The sequence below is a fragment of the Entelurus aequoreus genome, linkage group LG01 (genome assembly GCF_033978785.1).
Source record: "Entelurus aequoreus isolate RoL-2023_Sb linkage group LG01, RoL_Eaeq_v1.1, whole genome shotgun sequence".
Taxonomy (NCBI): domain Eukaryota; kingdom Metazoa; phylum Chordata; class Actinopteri; order Syngnathiformes; family Syngnathidae; genus Entelurus; species Entelurus aequoreus.
This window is the reverse complement of record NC_084731.1, coordinates 80,496,368-80,514,259: the sequence shown is the minus strand read 5'-3', so window position 1 is coordinate 80,514,259 and position 17,892 is coordinate 80,496,368. Positions and strand designations below refer to the sequence as shown.

The following is a 17,892-nucleotide window of genomic DNA, read 5'->3' as shown; positions in this document are numbered from 1 at the left end:
ACTCCATTAATTTGAGCGAGGATGAAAGATTTGTGGACGAGGAACGTTAGAGTGACGGACTAGAATGCAGTGAAATACATGTTTTTTTTCGCTCTGACTGTAACTTAGGTACAAGCTGGCTCATTGGATTCCACACTCTCTCCTTTTTCTATTGTGGATCACGGATTTGTATTTTAAACCACCTCGGATACTATATCTTCTTGAAAATGAGAGTCGAGAACGCGAAATGGACATTCACAGTGCCTTTTATCTCCACGACAATACATCGACGAAGCTCTTTAGCATGAGCTAACGTGATAGCATCTGTCTCAAATGCAGATAGAAACAAAATAAATAAATCCCTGACTGGAAGGATAGACAGAAGATCAACAATACTATTAAACCATGTACATGTAAATACACGGTTAATAGATCTCAGCCTGGCAAAGCTTAACAATGCTGTTGCTAACGACGCTAAGGCTGACTTAGCAACTTAGCAACCGGACCTCACAGAGCTATGATAAAAACATTAGCGCTCCACCTACGCCAGCCAGCCCTCATCTGCTCTGCTCATCAACACCCGTGCTCACCTGCGTTCCAGCGATCGACAGCGCGACGAAGGACTTCACCCGATCATCCGTGCGGTGGCCGGTGGGCGGCTAGCGCGTCTGCTATCCAAGTGAGAAGTCCTTGTTGTGTTGCTACAGCCAGCCGCTATACACCGATCCCACCTACAACGTTCTTCTTTGCAGTCTCCATTGTTCATTAAACAAATTGCAAAAGATTCACCAACACAGATGTCCAGAATACTGTGGAATTATGAAATGAAAACAGAGCTTTTTTGTATTGTATTCAATGGGGAAGGCATACCTCTGTTCCCCGGGCTACGTCACGCGCATACGTCATCCTCCGAAGGCTTTTTCAACCGGAACTGTGGCGGGAAATTTAAAATTGCACTTTAGAAGTTAACCCGGCCGTATTGGCATGTGTTGCAATGTTGAGATTTCATCATTGATATATAAACTATCAGACTGCGTGGTCGGTAGTAGTGGGTTTCAGTAGGCCTTTAACTATATACTAACTAGAAAATTCCCCCGGAAATTTTGATGGGCCTGCTACCTGTGCCCTGGAAGCGGGAAGCCGCCATACTTTTAAGATGGTGCGGAGTGTTTGAATCTGTGAGTTTTAGGTGTAAACGTATGTTAGCATGCTAACGCAAAAATGCTAACACTTGGCAGTTGTGCTAATGTTGGCATGCTAACAGTTAGCATGTTTCACATACCAAGTTGTATGGCTCTAAGGTGTATGGCTGCGGAAGTAGAGAAAAAAAGTGTAAAAATAGAGGAAAATGTTAGCATGCCATTTTTAACATGCTAACAGTAGCATGCTAAAAGTTAACAAATGTTGCGTATGTGCGGCAGGGATGCATGCTCTCGCCCTTCCTGTTCATCCTCTGTATAGACTGGACCATGAAACAAACAACAAGCAATAACTGAACCGGCGTACAGTGGAGCCTGACCAAGCAGTTGGAAGACCTGGATTTTGATTTAGCACTCCTAGCACACACACACCAACATATGCAGGAGAAATCATGCAAACTGGAAACAACAGCTGCTTCGCTTGGACTCAAAATCAACACATCAAAACTAAGTTAATGCGTATCAACAAGAACAACTCCCCAATAAACATGGATCATAACCAGTTGGACGAGGTTCCCACCTTTACATACCTAGGAAGCATTATTGCTGTGGACGGAGAAACGGAGGAGGATTTCAGTGCCAGAATTGGAAAAGCAAGGACCGCATTGATTATCTCAAATAAAATCTGGAAAGCAAAAAACATATCACTCAAGACCAAACTGCAAATCTTCAACTCAAACGTCAAATCCACCTTACTCTACAGTTCAGAAACCTGGAAGATCACCGCCAACATACTCAACAAAATACAGACATTCTTCAACTGCTGCCTCCAATGCCTCCTAGGTATCTACTGGCCTAACACCATCTCCAATGCCAACCTGTGGGACCTCACTAGACAAGACACAATCGTCAACTCAAACGTCAAATACTCAACTCAAACTCAACTCGAATCGACTCGACTCGACTCGACCTCAACCTCAACCTCAACTTCAAACGTCAAAAACTCAAACGTCAAATCCACCTTACTCTACACTTCAGAAACCTGGAAGATCATCGCCAACATACTCAACAAAATACAGACATTCTTCAACCGCTGCCTTCGTCGCCTCCTAAGTATCTACTGGCCTAACACCATCTCCAATGCCAACCTGTGGGACCTCACTAGATAAGACACAATCGTCAACTCAAACGTCAAATACTCAACTCAAACTCAACTCGAATCGACTCAACCTCAACCTCAACCTCAACCTCAACTTCAAACGTCAAAAACTCAAACGTCAAATCCACCTTACTCTACACTTCAGAAACCTGGAAGATCATCGCCAACATACTCAACAAAATACAGACATTCTTCAACCGCTGCCTCCATCGCCTCCTAGGTATCTACTGGCCTAACACCATCTCCAATGCCAACCTGTGGGACCTCACTAGACAAGACACAATCGTCAACTCAAACGTCAAATACTCAACTCAAACTCAAACTCAACTCGAATCGACTCGACTCGACTCGACCTCATCCTCAACCTCAACTTCAAACGTCAAAAACTCAAACGTCGAATCCACCTTACTCTACACTTCAGAAACCTGGAAGATCATCGCCAACATACTCAACAAAATACAGACATTCTTCAACCGCTGCCTCCGTCGCCTCCTAGGTATCTACTGGCCTAACACCATCTCCAATGCCAACCTGTGGGACCTCACCAGACAAGACACAATCGTCAACTCAAACGTCAAATACTCAACTCAAACTCAACTCGAATCGACTCAACCTCAACCTCAACCTCAACCTCAACTTCAAACGTCAAAAACTCAAACGTGAAATCCACCTTACTCTACACTTCAGAAACCTGGAAGATCATCGCCAACATACTCAACAAAATACAGACATTCTTCAACCGCTGCCTCCATCACCTCCTAGGTATCTACTGGCCTAACACCATCTCCAATGCCAACCTGTGGGACCTCACTAGACAAGACACAATCGTCAACTCAAACGTCAAATACTCAACTCAAACTCAAACTCAACTCGAATCGACTCGACTCGACTCGACCTCATCCTCAACCTCAACTTCAAACGTCAAAAACTCAAACGTCAAATCCACCTTACTCTACACTTCAGAAACCTGGAAGATCATCGCCAACATACTCAACAAAATACAGACATTCTTCAACCGCTGCCTCCGTCGCCTCTTAGGTATCTACTGGCCTAACACCATCTCCAATGCCAACCTGTGGGACCTCACTAGACAAGACACAATCGTCAACTCAAACGTCAAATACTCAACTCAAACTCAAACTCAACTCGAATCGAGTCGACTCGACTCGACCTCATCCTCAACCTCAACTTCAAACGTCAAAAACTCAAACGTCAAATCCACCTTACTCTACACTTCAGAAACCTGGAAGATCATCGCCAACATACTCAACAAAATACAGACATTCTTCAACCGCTGCCTCCGTCGCCTCTTAGGTATCTACTGGCCTAACACCATCTCCAATGCCAACCTGTGGGACCTCACTAGACAAGACACAATCGTCAACTCAAACGTCAAATACTCAACTCAACTCAACTTAACTCGACCCCGACCCCGACCTCGACTCGGCTCGACTTCAACCTCAACCTCAACCTCAAACGTCAAAAACTCAAACGTCAAATCCACCTTACTCTACAGTTCAGAAACCTGGAAGATCACCGCCAACATACTCAACAAAATACAGACATTCTTCAACCGCTGCCTCCGTCGCCTCCTAGGTATCTACTGGCCTAACACCATCTCCAATGCCAACCTGTGGGACCTCACTAGACAAGGCACAATAGAAACACAAATCAGGAGGAGGAAATGGAACTGGATTGGTCACACACTGCGTAGACACGATGGATCATTCACCAAACATGCTCTAACATGAAACCCGCAAGGCAAGAGGAAGAAAGGAAGGCCTAGAGCCACCTGGATAAGAACCACAGAGCAGGAGATGAAGGCGCAAGGGCTGTCATGGCAACAACTGGAGCGGAGGGCACAAGACCGAAGGGGATGGAGTAGTTTCATCAATGGCCTATGTTCCTTAGGGAATTTAAAGGCCTAAGTAAGTAAGTTTTGTTATTTTATCCGTTGAGTAGATAATTTACAATGAAAGAAGGTATTGTGCGTCGATACTGCATCAGTCTGCCGCCATCTGCTGCCAGCCACAACAGAAGCAGCTGATTGCTTGCACCTGCGCTGATTGGAGTAGCCAGAGGGCGCTTAAAGTCAGCTGACACGTCATCTTTAAAAACTGCGATGTGTGATATGGGTTACTCTTGAATTGTTGTTGCGACATCCACTGGGCACATTTAGAACAGCAGTTTCTTTCATTAAAAAAATGCAGCTCATTTTTATATTTAGCATACTCATTTTGCGGGCCGGATTAGACCTAGTGGGCCGTACGTTTGACCCTGCCTCTAGCTAATGTTGCAATTTTCTATGCCAACAAAGAACACATGCCAGATAAAGGCCTTCTGAAACCCACTACTACCGACCACGCAGTCTGATAGTTTATATATTAATGATGAAATCTTAACATTGCAACACATGCCAATACGGCCGGGTTAACTTATAAAGTGACATTTAAAATTTCCCGGGAAATATCCGGCTGAAACGTCGCGGTAGGATGACGTATGCGCGTGACGAAGTCAGAGTAACGGAAGTTATGGTACCCCGTAGAATCCTATACAAAAAGCTCTGTTTTAATTTCATAATTCCACAGTATTCTGGACATCTTTTGCAATTTGTTTAATGAACAATGAAGGCTGCAAAGAAGACAGTTGTAGGTGGGATCGGTGTATTAGCAGCGGACTACAGCAACACAACCAGGAGGACTTTGTTGGAGCGCTAGCCGCGCTAGCCGCGCTAGCCGCGCTAGCCGCCGACCTCACCTTGACTTCCTACGTCTCCGGGCCGCCAAACGCATCGGGTGAAGTCCTTCGTCCTTCTGCCGATCGCTGGAACGCAGGTGAGCATGAGTGTTGATGAGCAAATGAGGGCTGGCTGGCGTAGATGGAGAGCTAATGTTTTTAGCATAGCTCTGTGCGGTCCGGTTGCTAAGTTAGCTTCAATGGCGTTGTTAGCACAGCATTGTTAACCTTCGCCAGCCTGGAAAGCATTAACCGTGTATTTACATGTCCACGGTTTAATAGTATTGTTGATTTTCTATCTATCCTTCCAGTCAGGGGTTTATTTTTTTTGTTTCTATATGCAGTTAAAGCACGATGCTATCACGTTAGCTCGTAGCTAAAGCATTTCGCCGATGTATTGTCGTGGAGATAAAAGGCACTGAATGTCCATTTCGCGTTCTCGACTCTCATTTTGAAGAGGATATAGTATCCGAGGTGGTTTAAAATACAAATCCGTGATCCAAAATAGAAAAAGGAGAGAGTGTGGAATCCAATGAACCCTTGTACCTAAGTTACGGTCAGAGCAAAAAAATATGCGTTCTGCACTGCACTGTAGTCCTTCACTCTCACGTTCCTCATCCACGAATCTTTCATCCTCGCTCAAATTAATGGGGTAATCGTCGCTTTCTCGGTCCGAATCTCTCTCGCTCCATTGTAAACAACGGGGAATTGTGAGGAATACTAGCTCCTGTGACGTCACGCTACTTCCGGTACAGGCAAGGCTTTTTTTTATCAGCGAGCAAAAGTTGCGAACTTTATCGTCGATTTTCTCTACTAAATCCTTTCAGCAAAAATATGGCAATATCGCGAAATGATCAAGTATGACACATAGAATGGATTTGCTATTCCCGTTTAAATAAAAAAAAATCATTTCAGTAGGCCTTTAAAAGTATGGCTCCACTTTTCAAAATGCAAAGCTCTATGCTAACTTACATTGGCTATGCCATATACATGTAATTGATTAGCATTAGCAAATTTACATGGCGATCTTAATACTTCCAAATTTGACAAAGAAAACTACAACTAAGGTTGCGCTCACACTGCAGGGTCGGATGTCCAATTTGGATTTTTTTGTCAAACCTGATCTTTTTATAATAAAAAAAATTGCGATGTCTAATGTGAACGCAAGCTGACCCGCATGCAGACATGACGTCACACATGCTGCAGTGTTTACAAAAGTAAACATGGCTCCAATTCTAGTAGGTCTCAGTCCTGGTGCGTTTGTGGAAATTTTAAAGATATCGTGCGATCGAAATCAACATTTTCTGAGCGGAATTAATGCGCATGGAAGAAGGAAGTTAGGATTTAAATGTTAGCATGCTAGCATGTGTCACATACCAAGTTGTATGACTAAGGTGTATGGCAGTGGAATTAGCTCAAAAGGCGTCAAAATAGTTTAAAAAGTTAGCATGCTAACATTAGCATGCTGCTTGGCAGCATGTGAATGGGTGCTTGCATTGCAGCAGGCCCATAATAATAATAATAATAATATTAATAACTATTAATAATTTGTCCACCATTTATTTTGCAACCGTCTATTTTGGCAAAGAATTTCGACGCTTATCGCTTTTTGATGACGTATTGGTCGGATAAACGCAACCGGAAGCGTTCAGACAGCAGTTGCATCAGATGCATCCATCCATCCATTTTCTATCGCTTGTCCCTGTCGGGGTACTGATTTATATCCACATACAAATTAGAAAAAATCGGAATTGTACTGTTCACATTGACATGAAAAAATCCGATATAAATCACACACGGAGAAAAAAAATCTGCGTTCACCTGCAGTGTTAACAAAGCCAAACAAACAGCCGCTGCGTAATAAGTAAAATACTTACAGTATAAACACTTTGTGGGACTCAGCAAAAGACAAGACTGGCACATTCAACTTGATGGCAAAGACTACTTCCTGGTTACTAGAACAAACTGAAATGCATGCATATTTGCAAATGAAAACATTTATCGTTGTCTACTCTGTTAAATGGTAAATTAAATAATTTTACATTTCATTGATAAACAAATAACGTTTATTAACACATAAACACACACAATAGTACCGGAAATTGGTACCCGTGCACTGTATACATGACATGTTCACAAATAAGTGAATTGTTCTTGGAAAATACTGATAAAATGCTAATGATCTCACCAGTGTTGCAACATACAAGCATTATTTTGACACTCGAACTTACCAAAGTCAAGCGCCCAACTAAAACCCAGAGGGTTGGAAGAAGAGCTGGCAAATATATTTTCATTTTCTAATACAATGTGAGGAAAAAAATACAACATAATTGTTTTTTTAATCTTAAAAAGGTCAGCAGATTTCTTAGAATTTGCCCATGTGGGTCGCTTTGCATAAAAATCATGTTCTTTTCCTAAATATGCTCCAATTGGGCATGGTGTACAAAATTGTCAATTACCCAAACACTTTGAGGATTTCCTTGATATGTGCTGTGATTGGGGCCTTCAGTTCACCAGGGATTTAAGGGTAGTCCTGGTACACATTGGCCTACTCAAGTGTGCTCGTTTGCAGCATATTTGAAAAAGAACATTACTTTTATGCAAAGCGATCAAAATAACTGAAACTTTGGGGAGTGTTCGCACACGTGATTGAAGTGTTTAGTACAGTTTTTCATGGGTTCTACTCCTTGGGTTGGAACGAGGAATGGGTACCTTTCACATTTGAATCAATACAGTATCGATTCCCTGTGTATCTTGGAATAGATACCAATACTAAACGATACCAAGACCTTAAACCTATGCAGAACATTGTTTCCTTTTTATCATTAAAGACAATGAAAATGACAAAACAGATCAACTTCCCAGCAGGCACAAGACATTGAAACAACGTTGAGAACTTGTTGAATTAGGTCGTGACGTTGAGCAACTCAAACCGAACGTTGAAACAACATGCTTTTTGACGACGTTTAATCAATGTTGTGTTCTGACGTTGATTAGATCATTGAAATTTGGTAATTTCCCAACCAATATTCTACAACACAAATACAACATTGAAACAACATGCTTTTTGACAACGTCTATTCAATGTCAGGATGTGACGTTGATTAGACCTTTGAATTTTGGTAATTTCCCAACCAATGTTCTACAACACAAATACAACATTGAAACAAAATGCTTTTTGACAACGTTTATTCAATGTCAGGATGTGACGTTGATTAGACCTTTGAATTTTGGTCATTTCCCAACCAATATTCGACAAGAATAATACAACGTTGAAACAACATGCTTTTTGGCGACGTATAATCAATGTTGTGTTCTGACGTTGATTAGACCATTGAAATGTGGTCATTTCCCAACCAATATTCTACAACACAAATACAACGTTGTAACAACATGCTTTTTGACGAAGTTGATTCAATGTCAGGTTGTGACGTTGATTTGAACATAGAAATTTGGTCATTTCTCAACCAATAATCTACAACATAAATACAACGTTGAAACAACATGCTTTTTGGCGACGTTTAATCAATGTTGTGTTCTGACGTTGATTAGACCATTAAAATGTTGTCATTTCCCAAACAATAATCTACAACACGAATACGACATTGTAACAACATGCTTTTTGACGAAGTTGATTCAATGTCAGGTTGTGACGTTGATTTGACCATTGAAATTTGGTCATTTCCCAATCAACAACATAGATCCAACGTTGGGACATCAACCTTGTCTCAATTTACAAAGACAACTATTTTGCAATGTTGTTTCAAAGTCAGTTTTAAAGGACATGTACGTGTAATCAACGTTGTATTAATGTCTTGTGCCTGCCGGGTTACAACAAAGCAGTGACGTGCGGTGAGGTTCATGGCTGGTGAGGCACCGACTTCATCACAGTCAGATTTACAAACATATGAACCCTAAAGAGTATCTTATTCACCATTTGATTGGCAGCAGTTAACGTGTTATGTTTAAAAGCTCATACCAGCATTTTTCCCTGCTTGGCACTCAGCATCAAGGGTTGGAATTGGGGGTTAAATCACCAAAAATTATTCCCGGGCGCGGCGCCGCTGCTGCCCACTGCTCCCCTCACCTCCCAGGGGGTGAGCAAGGGAATGGGTCAAATGCAGAGGACAAATTTCACCACACCTAGTGTGTGTGACAATCATTGGTACTTTAACTTAACTTTAACTTTACACACACAAACTGTAGCACACAAAAAAGCACATTTAATAAAAAAAACTTTATTATGGTCATACCTTTACTTATAAATGAAGTCCATGCGCCGCTCCTTTTGAACAAAAGCATCGATAACTTGTTTTTAGAAGTCTTCCTTATCTTTCTTCAGTTTTAAAAGTCTCTCTGTCTCGATGGAGATCTTCTTTTAATTATTACCTCCTGCTTCGATTGAAAATCCAGTTTAGAAAACTGTTTTATTTTAGATATGTAATCCTCCATGTTAAAAGTTCAGGCGAGAGGAAAAAATAAACGATCGCTGCTAACTGTTGCTGCTTGTTGTCACTTCTGCAGCCGAGTAGTCACAAGAATGATATCTGGGATCACTACCGCCCTCTACCACCAGGAGGCGGGATTACTGCGAGCTTCACCCAGTGCGTCTTCGCAGCCGTTTTATGATCGCTCAGCACAAGAAATACGTTACACACATACAGTTGTTGACAAAATACACTGTACATTATATACCTCAGCTAACTAAACTATGGACATGTATAATATAATTCATATAGCAATACGGTCTCACTGCACAGCAGGCCAGCAGTTAGCTGAGTCATTGCGCAATCCATGGCGAAGCTCAACTGGCTGGTGACTCACCGCAAGTCTCTTCTCAGTATTTGAACGGCAAATGTGAAAATTCAGCGATTTTGAATAAAAATAATCTAAAACTGGTGAAGTTAAATGGAAAATAACTGTATAGTATAATCACTGGATACATATAACAATTTAATTCATTTTTTTTTCTTTTTTAAAGATTTAAAGTCCGTCAATTTCCCTGAAAATCCATCCATCCATCCATCTTCTTCCGCTTATCCGAGGTCGGGTCGCGGGGGCAGCAGCCTAAGCAGGGAAACCCAGACTTCCCTCTCCCCAGCCGCTTCGTCCAGCTCCTCCCGGGGGATCCAGAGGCGTTCCCAGGCCAGCCGGGAGACATAGTCTTCCCAACGTGTCCTGGGTCTTCCCCGTGGCCTCCTACCGGTTGGACGTGCCCTAAACACCTCCTTAGGGAGGCGTTCGGGTGGCATCCTGACCAGATGCCCGAACCCCCTCATCTGGCTCCTCTCCATGTGCAGGAGCAGCGGCTTTACTTAGAGCTCCCCCCGGATGGCAGAGCTTCTCACCCTATCTCTAAGGGAGAGCCCCGCCACCCGGTGTAGGAAACTCATTTCGGCCGCTTGTACCCGTGATCTTGTCCTTTCGGTCATAACCCAAAGCTCATGACCATAGGTGAGGATGGGAACGTAGATCGACCGGTAAATTGAGAGCTTTGCCTTCCGGCTCAGCTCCTTCTTCCCCACAGCGTCCGCATTACTTCCCTGAAAATAAATAATAAAAATCCTTATTTAAACTAATAAAAAAAATATGGACGGACTTGAGCCATTTGTTACTGAAAAATAAAATTAAATAAACTCAATAAGTAACAATAAATTCAAATTGATCATCTCCAATTACTCATGTTCACAATATATACATCCAAAATTAATAGAACAATTTGATGTATTTAAAAATAAATTTAAAAAATAAATAAAGACGTCAGGATTAATGGCAACAATGAGCATGTTTTGTTGTGCATGATACTGATAAAGCATGTTCCCCTGCTTTGGTGAGTCCCCCCCTGGTCGAAACCAACGCTCACAACACAAAGTATATATATATATTTTTTTTACAATAAACTATTTTTATTTTTTGGTATTTTTTTAATAGGGCATACTTAGACTTGGACTTCCTCTTTAGACTTAGACTTCCTTTTTATTGTCATTCAAATTTGAACTTTACAGCACAGATAAGAACGAAATTTCGTTACATAAGCTCATGGTAGTGCAGGATAAAAAAGCAATAAGGTGCATATATAAATAAATAAATATATATAAATATATATATATATAAAATAAATAAATATATATAAATATATATGATTAAATAAATAGATTACTGTACAGATAAATATATTGCACTTTTTCACATGCGTCCACGTTTATGGATATATGTTATATTGTCTTTTTTATTCCAGCGAGTTCATCCATTTTGGGGGGAGTTGAGGGGATAATTTAATTATGATGCAAAATCCTTTAATTCCTACTTTTATGCGTCTAAGACCTACAAACACAACAAGGTACGTAACTTCATTAAAGAATTTAAAAAAAAAATTGCGGACGACAACTTTTTGTCATTTAATAACAGTTCAATAATTCCATCTCAGGGCTTGTGTTCAATACCACGTTTGTCCTCCGGGGGGCAGTGAAGCCTCTCAACTCGCTGCGTGTTTGTGTTTGCGCAAGGAAGTTGAGCACAGGCGATCTAGACTGAATATGACTTGCGGGAAACGCCTACGTCATCATTTCCACTGTAAACATGTTTTAATATGCGCTGACGACGGACCTTTTCAAAATAAAAGCCCGCTTGCTTAAATCACATACCAAAAGGCGCGGAATAAAACATTCCAACAGCAAGTGCACGACAACGCACTGCTTCTGTGGCGAGTGAGTCCCGCGAGACAGGGACACACACACACACTTGATTGATCATCATCGATCGATTGTCTGGGGAGACCACGCCCCCTTAAGCACGTGCCGCGCGCGAGAGAGGAGCCCCCCTGGACCCAGCTGTGGTCGGAGCGCTAATGGCGCGCTCGGGAAAGCGCGTGGGCGGATGAGGAAGTTGATAGCCACACACACACATCCGAGTGACTTTTTCCCCAGCAGCAGTGGAGCCTCGTCGGGATCTCCATCCACTCGGAAAAGCCTAAGGAAGGGGGGAAAAAAACCTGGACGCGTCGTTGCGTGGCGAAAATGACAATCAAGTGGGGAGACATCTTCTTCTTACTTCTTCTCGTCCACCGTGCTCGGTGAGTCGCTTCTTATTCACACCTGCGCACCTTTTTATTTGTTTTCCTTGTTAAAAGTTGATTCATGCGGATTGGAATTGATTTCCCCCAAGAAAAACAAGGATAAATGGCGGTTGTGTTACCGTGTTGTGTTGTGTTGTGTTGTGTTGTAGTCCGAAGCAGCTGCCACGCGGGGACGATGACGAGGAGCTCCACGACGCCAATGTCAGCCAGATGTTGGCCCCGAGGTCACACCAAGAGGACGCCACGCGGATTCTCAACGGTCTGCTCAAAGGTTATGACCGGACCCTCCGGCCGGATATTGGGGGTAAGTGTCAAAGTTCCTATGGTCCGTGTGGTTTCTTCACTCTTTAGTCAAGCAAAAATGGTGGATCTGTACTAGGGAAACTGTGGTGTCCAAAGTGCGGCCACCCCGGGGGGCCATTTGCGGCCCGCATCTTAACGGTTCGCAGCACATCTGAAAAAGACTAAAAGCGTGAATGGAACAAAAAGGTCATGCAGGTGGAATGTAGCGAAAAAAAAGGTGCAATTTAATAACAAAAAGCTGCCGTGCAGGCTTTTTTTTTCTTTCTTAAACTGTAATTGCTCAAAAAATAATAATGAATCAAAAATCTATGTTGTGAATTAATTATTTCACATCAAATATTTTTTAAAAATTTAGCAAAAAATTGCATATTTTTTCATAAATATTTTAGTTTTTAAAGCAATTTTAGTGGGATTTTTTTTTTTTTAACCGTCATTACTTTTGGTGACGTTATGACTTATTTAACCTATTTAAGGCTCCAATTACTTCACATCAAATATTCCACATTTTTTGAGGAAAAGATAGCATATTCTGCCATAAAAATATTTTTTTTAAAAACAATTTTAGTGGGATTTTTTTTTAACTGTCATTGCTCAAAAGTAATGACTTACCATCAGCGACATTATTAATTATTGACCTACTTAAGGCTCTGAATACTTCACATCAAATATTCAAAATTTGAGGAAAAAATAGCATATTTTGTGTTTGCCATATTAATATTTTTAGAACAATTTTAGTGAGATCTTTTTCAACTGTCGTTGCTCAAAAGTGACTTAAAATCAGTGGCGTTATGAATTATTGACCTATATAAGGCTCCAATTACTTCACATCAAATATTAAAAATGTTTTGAGGAAAATATAGCATATTTTGCCATATGAAATTTAAAAAAAAAACAATTTTAGTGGGATTTTTTTTTTAACCGTCATTGCTCAAAAGTAATGACGTACAATCGGCGGTGTTATGAATTTTTGACCTATTAGGTCAAAAATTCATATCAATCAATCAATCAATCAATGTTTATTTATATAGCCCTAAATATATAAAATATTCCACATTTTGAGGAAAAAATTGCATAATTTGTGTTTACCACATAAATATTTTTAGAACTATTTCAGTGGGATTTTTTTAAACTGTCATTGCTGAAAAATAATGACTTTTACTTAGTGCCGTTATGAATTATTGACTTATATAAGGCTCTAATTACTTTACATCAAATATTCCACATTTCTTAAAGAAAATATGGCATATTTTGTGTTTGCCATTAAAATATTTTTAGAACAATTTTAGTGAGGTATTTTTTTAACTGTCATTGCTCAAACGTAATGACTTAAAATCAGTGGTGTTATGAATTATTGACCTATTTAAGGCTCCAATTACTTCACATCAAATATTCCACATTTTGAGGAAAAAATTGCATATTTAGTGTTTGCCATATTAATATTTTTAGAACAATTTTAGTGGGATTTTTTAAAACTGTTGTTGCTCAAAAGTGACTTAAAATCAGTGGTGTTATGAATTATTGACCTATATAAGGCTCTAGTTACTTCACATCAAATATTCCACATTTTTTGAGGAAAAGTTAGCATATTTTGCCATATAAATTTTTTTTTTTAAACAATTTTATTGGGATTTTTTTTTAACCGTCATTACTCAAAAGTATTGACATACAATCAGCGGCATTATGAATTATTGACCTATTTAAGGCTCCAATTACTTCACATCAAATGTTCCACACTTTTTGAGGAAAAAATTGCATATTTTGTGTTTGCCATATTAATATTTTTAGAACAATTTCAGTGGGATTTTTTTAAACTGTCCTTGCTGAAAAATAATGACTTTTACTTAGTGCCGTTATGAATTATTGACTTATATAAGGCTCTAATTACTTTACATCAAATATTCCACATTTTTTGAGGAAAAGATAGCATATTTTGCCATAAAAATATTTTTTTTTAAAACAATTTTAGTGGGATTTTTTTTTTAACTGTCATTGCTCAAAAGTAATGACTTACCATCGGCGACATGATTAATTATTGACCTACTTAAGGCTCTGAATACTTCACATCAAATATTCAAAATTTGAGGAAAAAATAGCATATTTTGTGTTTGCCATATTAATATTTTTAGAACAATTTTAGTGAGATCTTTTTCAACTGTCGTTACTCAAAAGTGACTTAAAATCAGTGGTGTTATGAATTATTGACCTATATAAGGCTCTAGTTACTTCACATCAAATATTCCACATTTTTTGAGGAAAAGTTAGCATATTTTGCCATATAAATTTTTTTTTTAAACAATTTTATTGGGATTTTTTTTAAACCGTCATTACTCAAAAGTAATGACATACAATCAGCGGCATTATGAATTATTGACCTATTTAAGGCTCCAATTACTTCACATCAAATGTTCCACACTTTTTGAGGAAACAATTGCATATTTTGTGTTTGCCATATTAATATTTTTAGAACAATTTCAGTGGGATTTTTTTAAACTGTCCTTGCTGAAAAATAATGACTTTTACTTAGTGCCGTTATGAATTATTGACTTATATAAGGCTCTAATTACTTTACATCAAATATTCCACATTTCTTAAAGAAAATATGGCATATTTTGTGTTTGCCGTATAAATATTTTTACAACAATTTTAGTGGGTTATTTTTTTAACTGTCATTGCTCAAAAGTAATGACTTAAAATCAGTGGCGTTATGAATTATTGACCTATATAAGGCTCCAATTACTTCACATCAAATATTAAAAATGTTTTGAGGAAAATATAGCATATTTTGCCATATGAAATTTAAAAAAAAAAAACAATTTTAGTGGGATTTTTTTTTTAACCGTCATTGCTCAAAAGTAATGACGTACAATCGGCGGTGTTATGAATTTTTGACCTATTAGGTCAAAAATTCATATAAAATATTCCACATTTTGAGGAAAAAATTGCATAATTTGTGTTTACCACATAAATATTTTTAGAACTATTTCAGTGGGATTTTTTTAAACTGTCATTGCTGAAAAATAATGACTTTTACTTAGTGCCGTTATGAATTATTGACTTATATAAGGCTCTAATTACTTTACATCAAATATTCCACATTTCTTAAAGAAAATATGGCATATTTTGTTTGCCATTAAAATATTTTTAGAACAATTTTAGTGGGGTATTTTTTTAACTGTCATTGCTCAAACGTAATGACTTAAAATCAGTGGTGTTATGAATTATTGACCTATTTAAGGCTCCAATTACTTCAAATGAAATATTCCACATTTTGAGGAAAAAATTGCATATTTAGTGTTTGCCATATTAATATTTTTAGAACAATTTTAGTGGGATTTTTTAAAACTGTTGTTGCTCAAAAGTGACTTAAAATCAGTGGTGTTATGAATTATTGACCTATATAAGGCTCTAGTTACTTCACATCAAATATTCCACATTTTTTGAGGAAAAGTTAGCATATTTTGCCATATAAATTTTTTTTTTTAAACAATTTTATTGGGATTTTTTTTTAACCGTCATTACTCAAAAGTAATGACATACAATCAGCGGCATTATGAATTATTGACCTATTTAAGGCTCCAATTACTTCACATCAAATGTTCCACACTTTTTGAGGAAACAATTGCATATTTTGTGTTTGCCATATTAATATTTTTAGAACAATTTCAGTGGGATTTTTTTAAACTGTCCTTGCTGAAAAATAATGACTTTTACTTAGTGCCGTTATGAATTATTGACTTATATAAGGTTCTAATTACTTTACATCAAATATTCCACATTTCTTAAAGAAAATATGGCATATTTTGTGTTTGCCGTATAAATATTTTTACAACAATTTTAGTGGGTTATTTTTTTAACTGTCATTGCTCAAAAGTAATGACTTAAAATCAGTGGCGTTATGAATTATTGACCTATATAAGGCTCCAATTACTTCACATCAAATATTAAAAATGTTTTGAGGAAAATATAGCATATTTTGCCATATGAAATTTAAAAAAAAAAACAATTTTAGTGGGATTTTTTTTTTAACCGTCATTGCTCAAAAGTAATGACGTACAATCGGCGGTGTTATGAATTTTTGACCTATTAGGTCAAAAATTCATATAAAATATTCCACATTTTGAGGAAAAAATTGCATAATTTGTGTTTACCACATAAATATTTTTAGAACTATTTCAGTGGGATTTTTTTAAACTGTCATTGCTGAAAAATAATGACTTTTACTTAGTGCCGTTATGAATTATTGACTTATATAAGGCTCTAATTACTTTACATCAAATATTCCACATTTCTTAAAGAAAATATGGCATATTTTGTGTTTGCCATTAAAATATTTTTAGAACAATTTTAGTGGGGTATTTTTTTAACTGTCATTGCTCAAACGTAATGACTTAAAATCAGTGGTGTTATGAATTATTGACCTATTTAAGGCTCCAATTACTTCACATCAAATATTCCACATTTTGAGGAAAAAATTGCATATTTAGTGTTTGCCATATTAATATTTTTAGAACAATTTTAGTGGGATTTTTTAAAACTGTTGTTGCTCAAAAGTGACTTAAAATCAGTGGTGTTATGAATTATTGACCTATATAAGGCTCTAGTTACTTCACATCAAATATTCCACATTTTTTGAGGAAAAGTTAGCATATTTTGCCATATAAATTTTTTTTTTTAAACAATTTTATTGGGATTTTTTTTTAACCGTCATTACTCAAAAGTATTGACATACAATCAGCGGCATTATGAATTATTGACCTATTTAAGGCTCCAATTACTTCACATCAAATGTTCCACACTTTTTGAGGAAACAATTGCATATTTTGTGTTTGCCATATTAATATTTTTAGAACAATTTCAGTGGGATTTTTTTAAACTGTCCTTGCTGAAAAATAATGACTTTTACTTAGTGCCGTTATGAATTATTGACTTATATAAGGCTCCAATTACTTTACATCAAATATTCCACATTTCTTAAAGAAAATATGGCATATTTTGTGTTTGCCGTATAAATATTTTTAGAACAATTTTAGTGGGTTATTTTTTTAACTGTCATTGCTCAAAAGTAATGACTTAAAATCAGTGGCGTTATGAATTATTGAAGTTGTCTGTTTAGCTCAAGGATTGGCAACCCAAAATGTTGAAAGAGCCATATTGGACCAAAAAAAAAAAATCCGTCTGGAGCCGCAAAAATTAAACGCCTTTAAGTGTTATAATGAAGACAACTCGGCTAGTATAGCTGTGTCGCAGGCTGACGCAAATCTTTGATGACAGAAATGTTGAAATGATATATTTATTCTACACATTTTTACGACATTGGAAAACATTAGTAAAATGGAGGCTTCTCAGAGGGTGACATAACTCCTGGAAATTACTGGCTTAGAATGGCCAAAGGTATAGATGTGTGTGTCCAAGTTAAATGGATTTATTACAATCTTTGCAAGCTGGGTAACGCAGACAGATAATGTGTCATGAGACATGCAAATATAAATCAAAATACACAA

General features: G+C 38.0%; 1 protein-coding gene across 4 annotated transcripts in view; it reads left to right on the top strand.

Annotated features, from left to right (window-relative positions):
- The first annotated feature begins 11,813 nt into the window (after positions 1 to 11,813).
- Positions 11,814 to 17,892, top strand: part of LOC133657807 (gamma-aminobutyric acid receptor subunit gamma-3-like) — a 244,370-nt gene continuing 238,291 nt past the window's right edge. For 3 of the 4 annotated variants that reach the window (XM_062059572.1, XM_062059577.1, XM_062059598.1), the window contains exons 1-2: positions 11,814 to 12,085; positions 12,238 to 12,392. In XM_062059572.1, coding sequence (XP_061915556.1) covers positions 12,030 to 12,085; positions 12,238 to 12,392 — 211 coding nt within the window. In that variant the 5' untranslated portion in view covers positions 11,814 to 12,029. The remainder of the gene's footprint in view (positions 12,086 to 12,237; positions 12,393 to 17,892) is intronic. The other variant, XM_062059587.1, reaches the window with a different exon arrangement.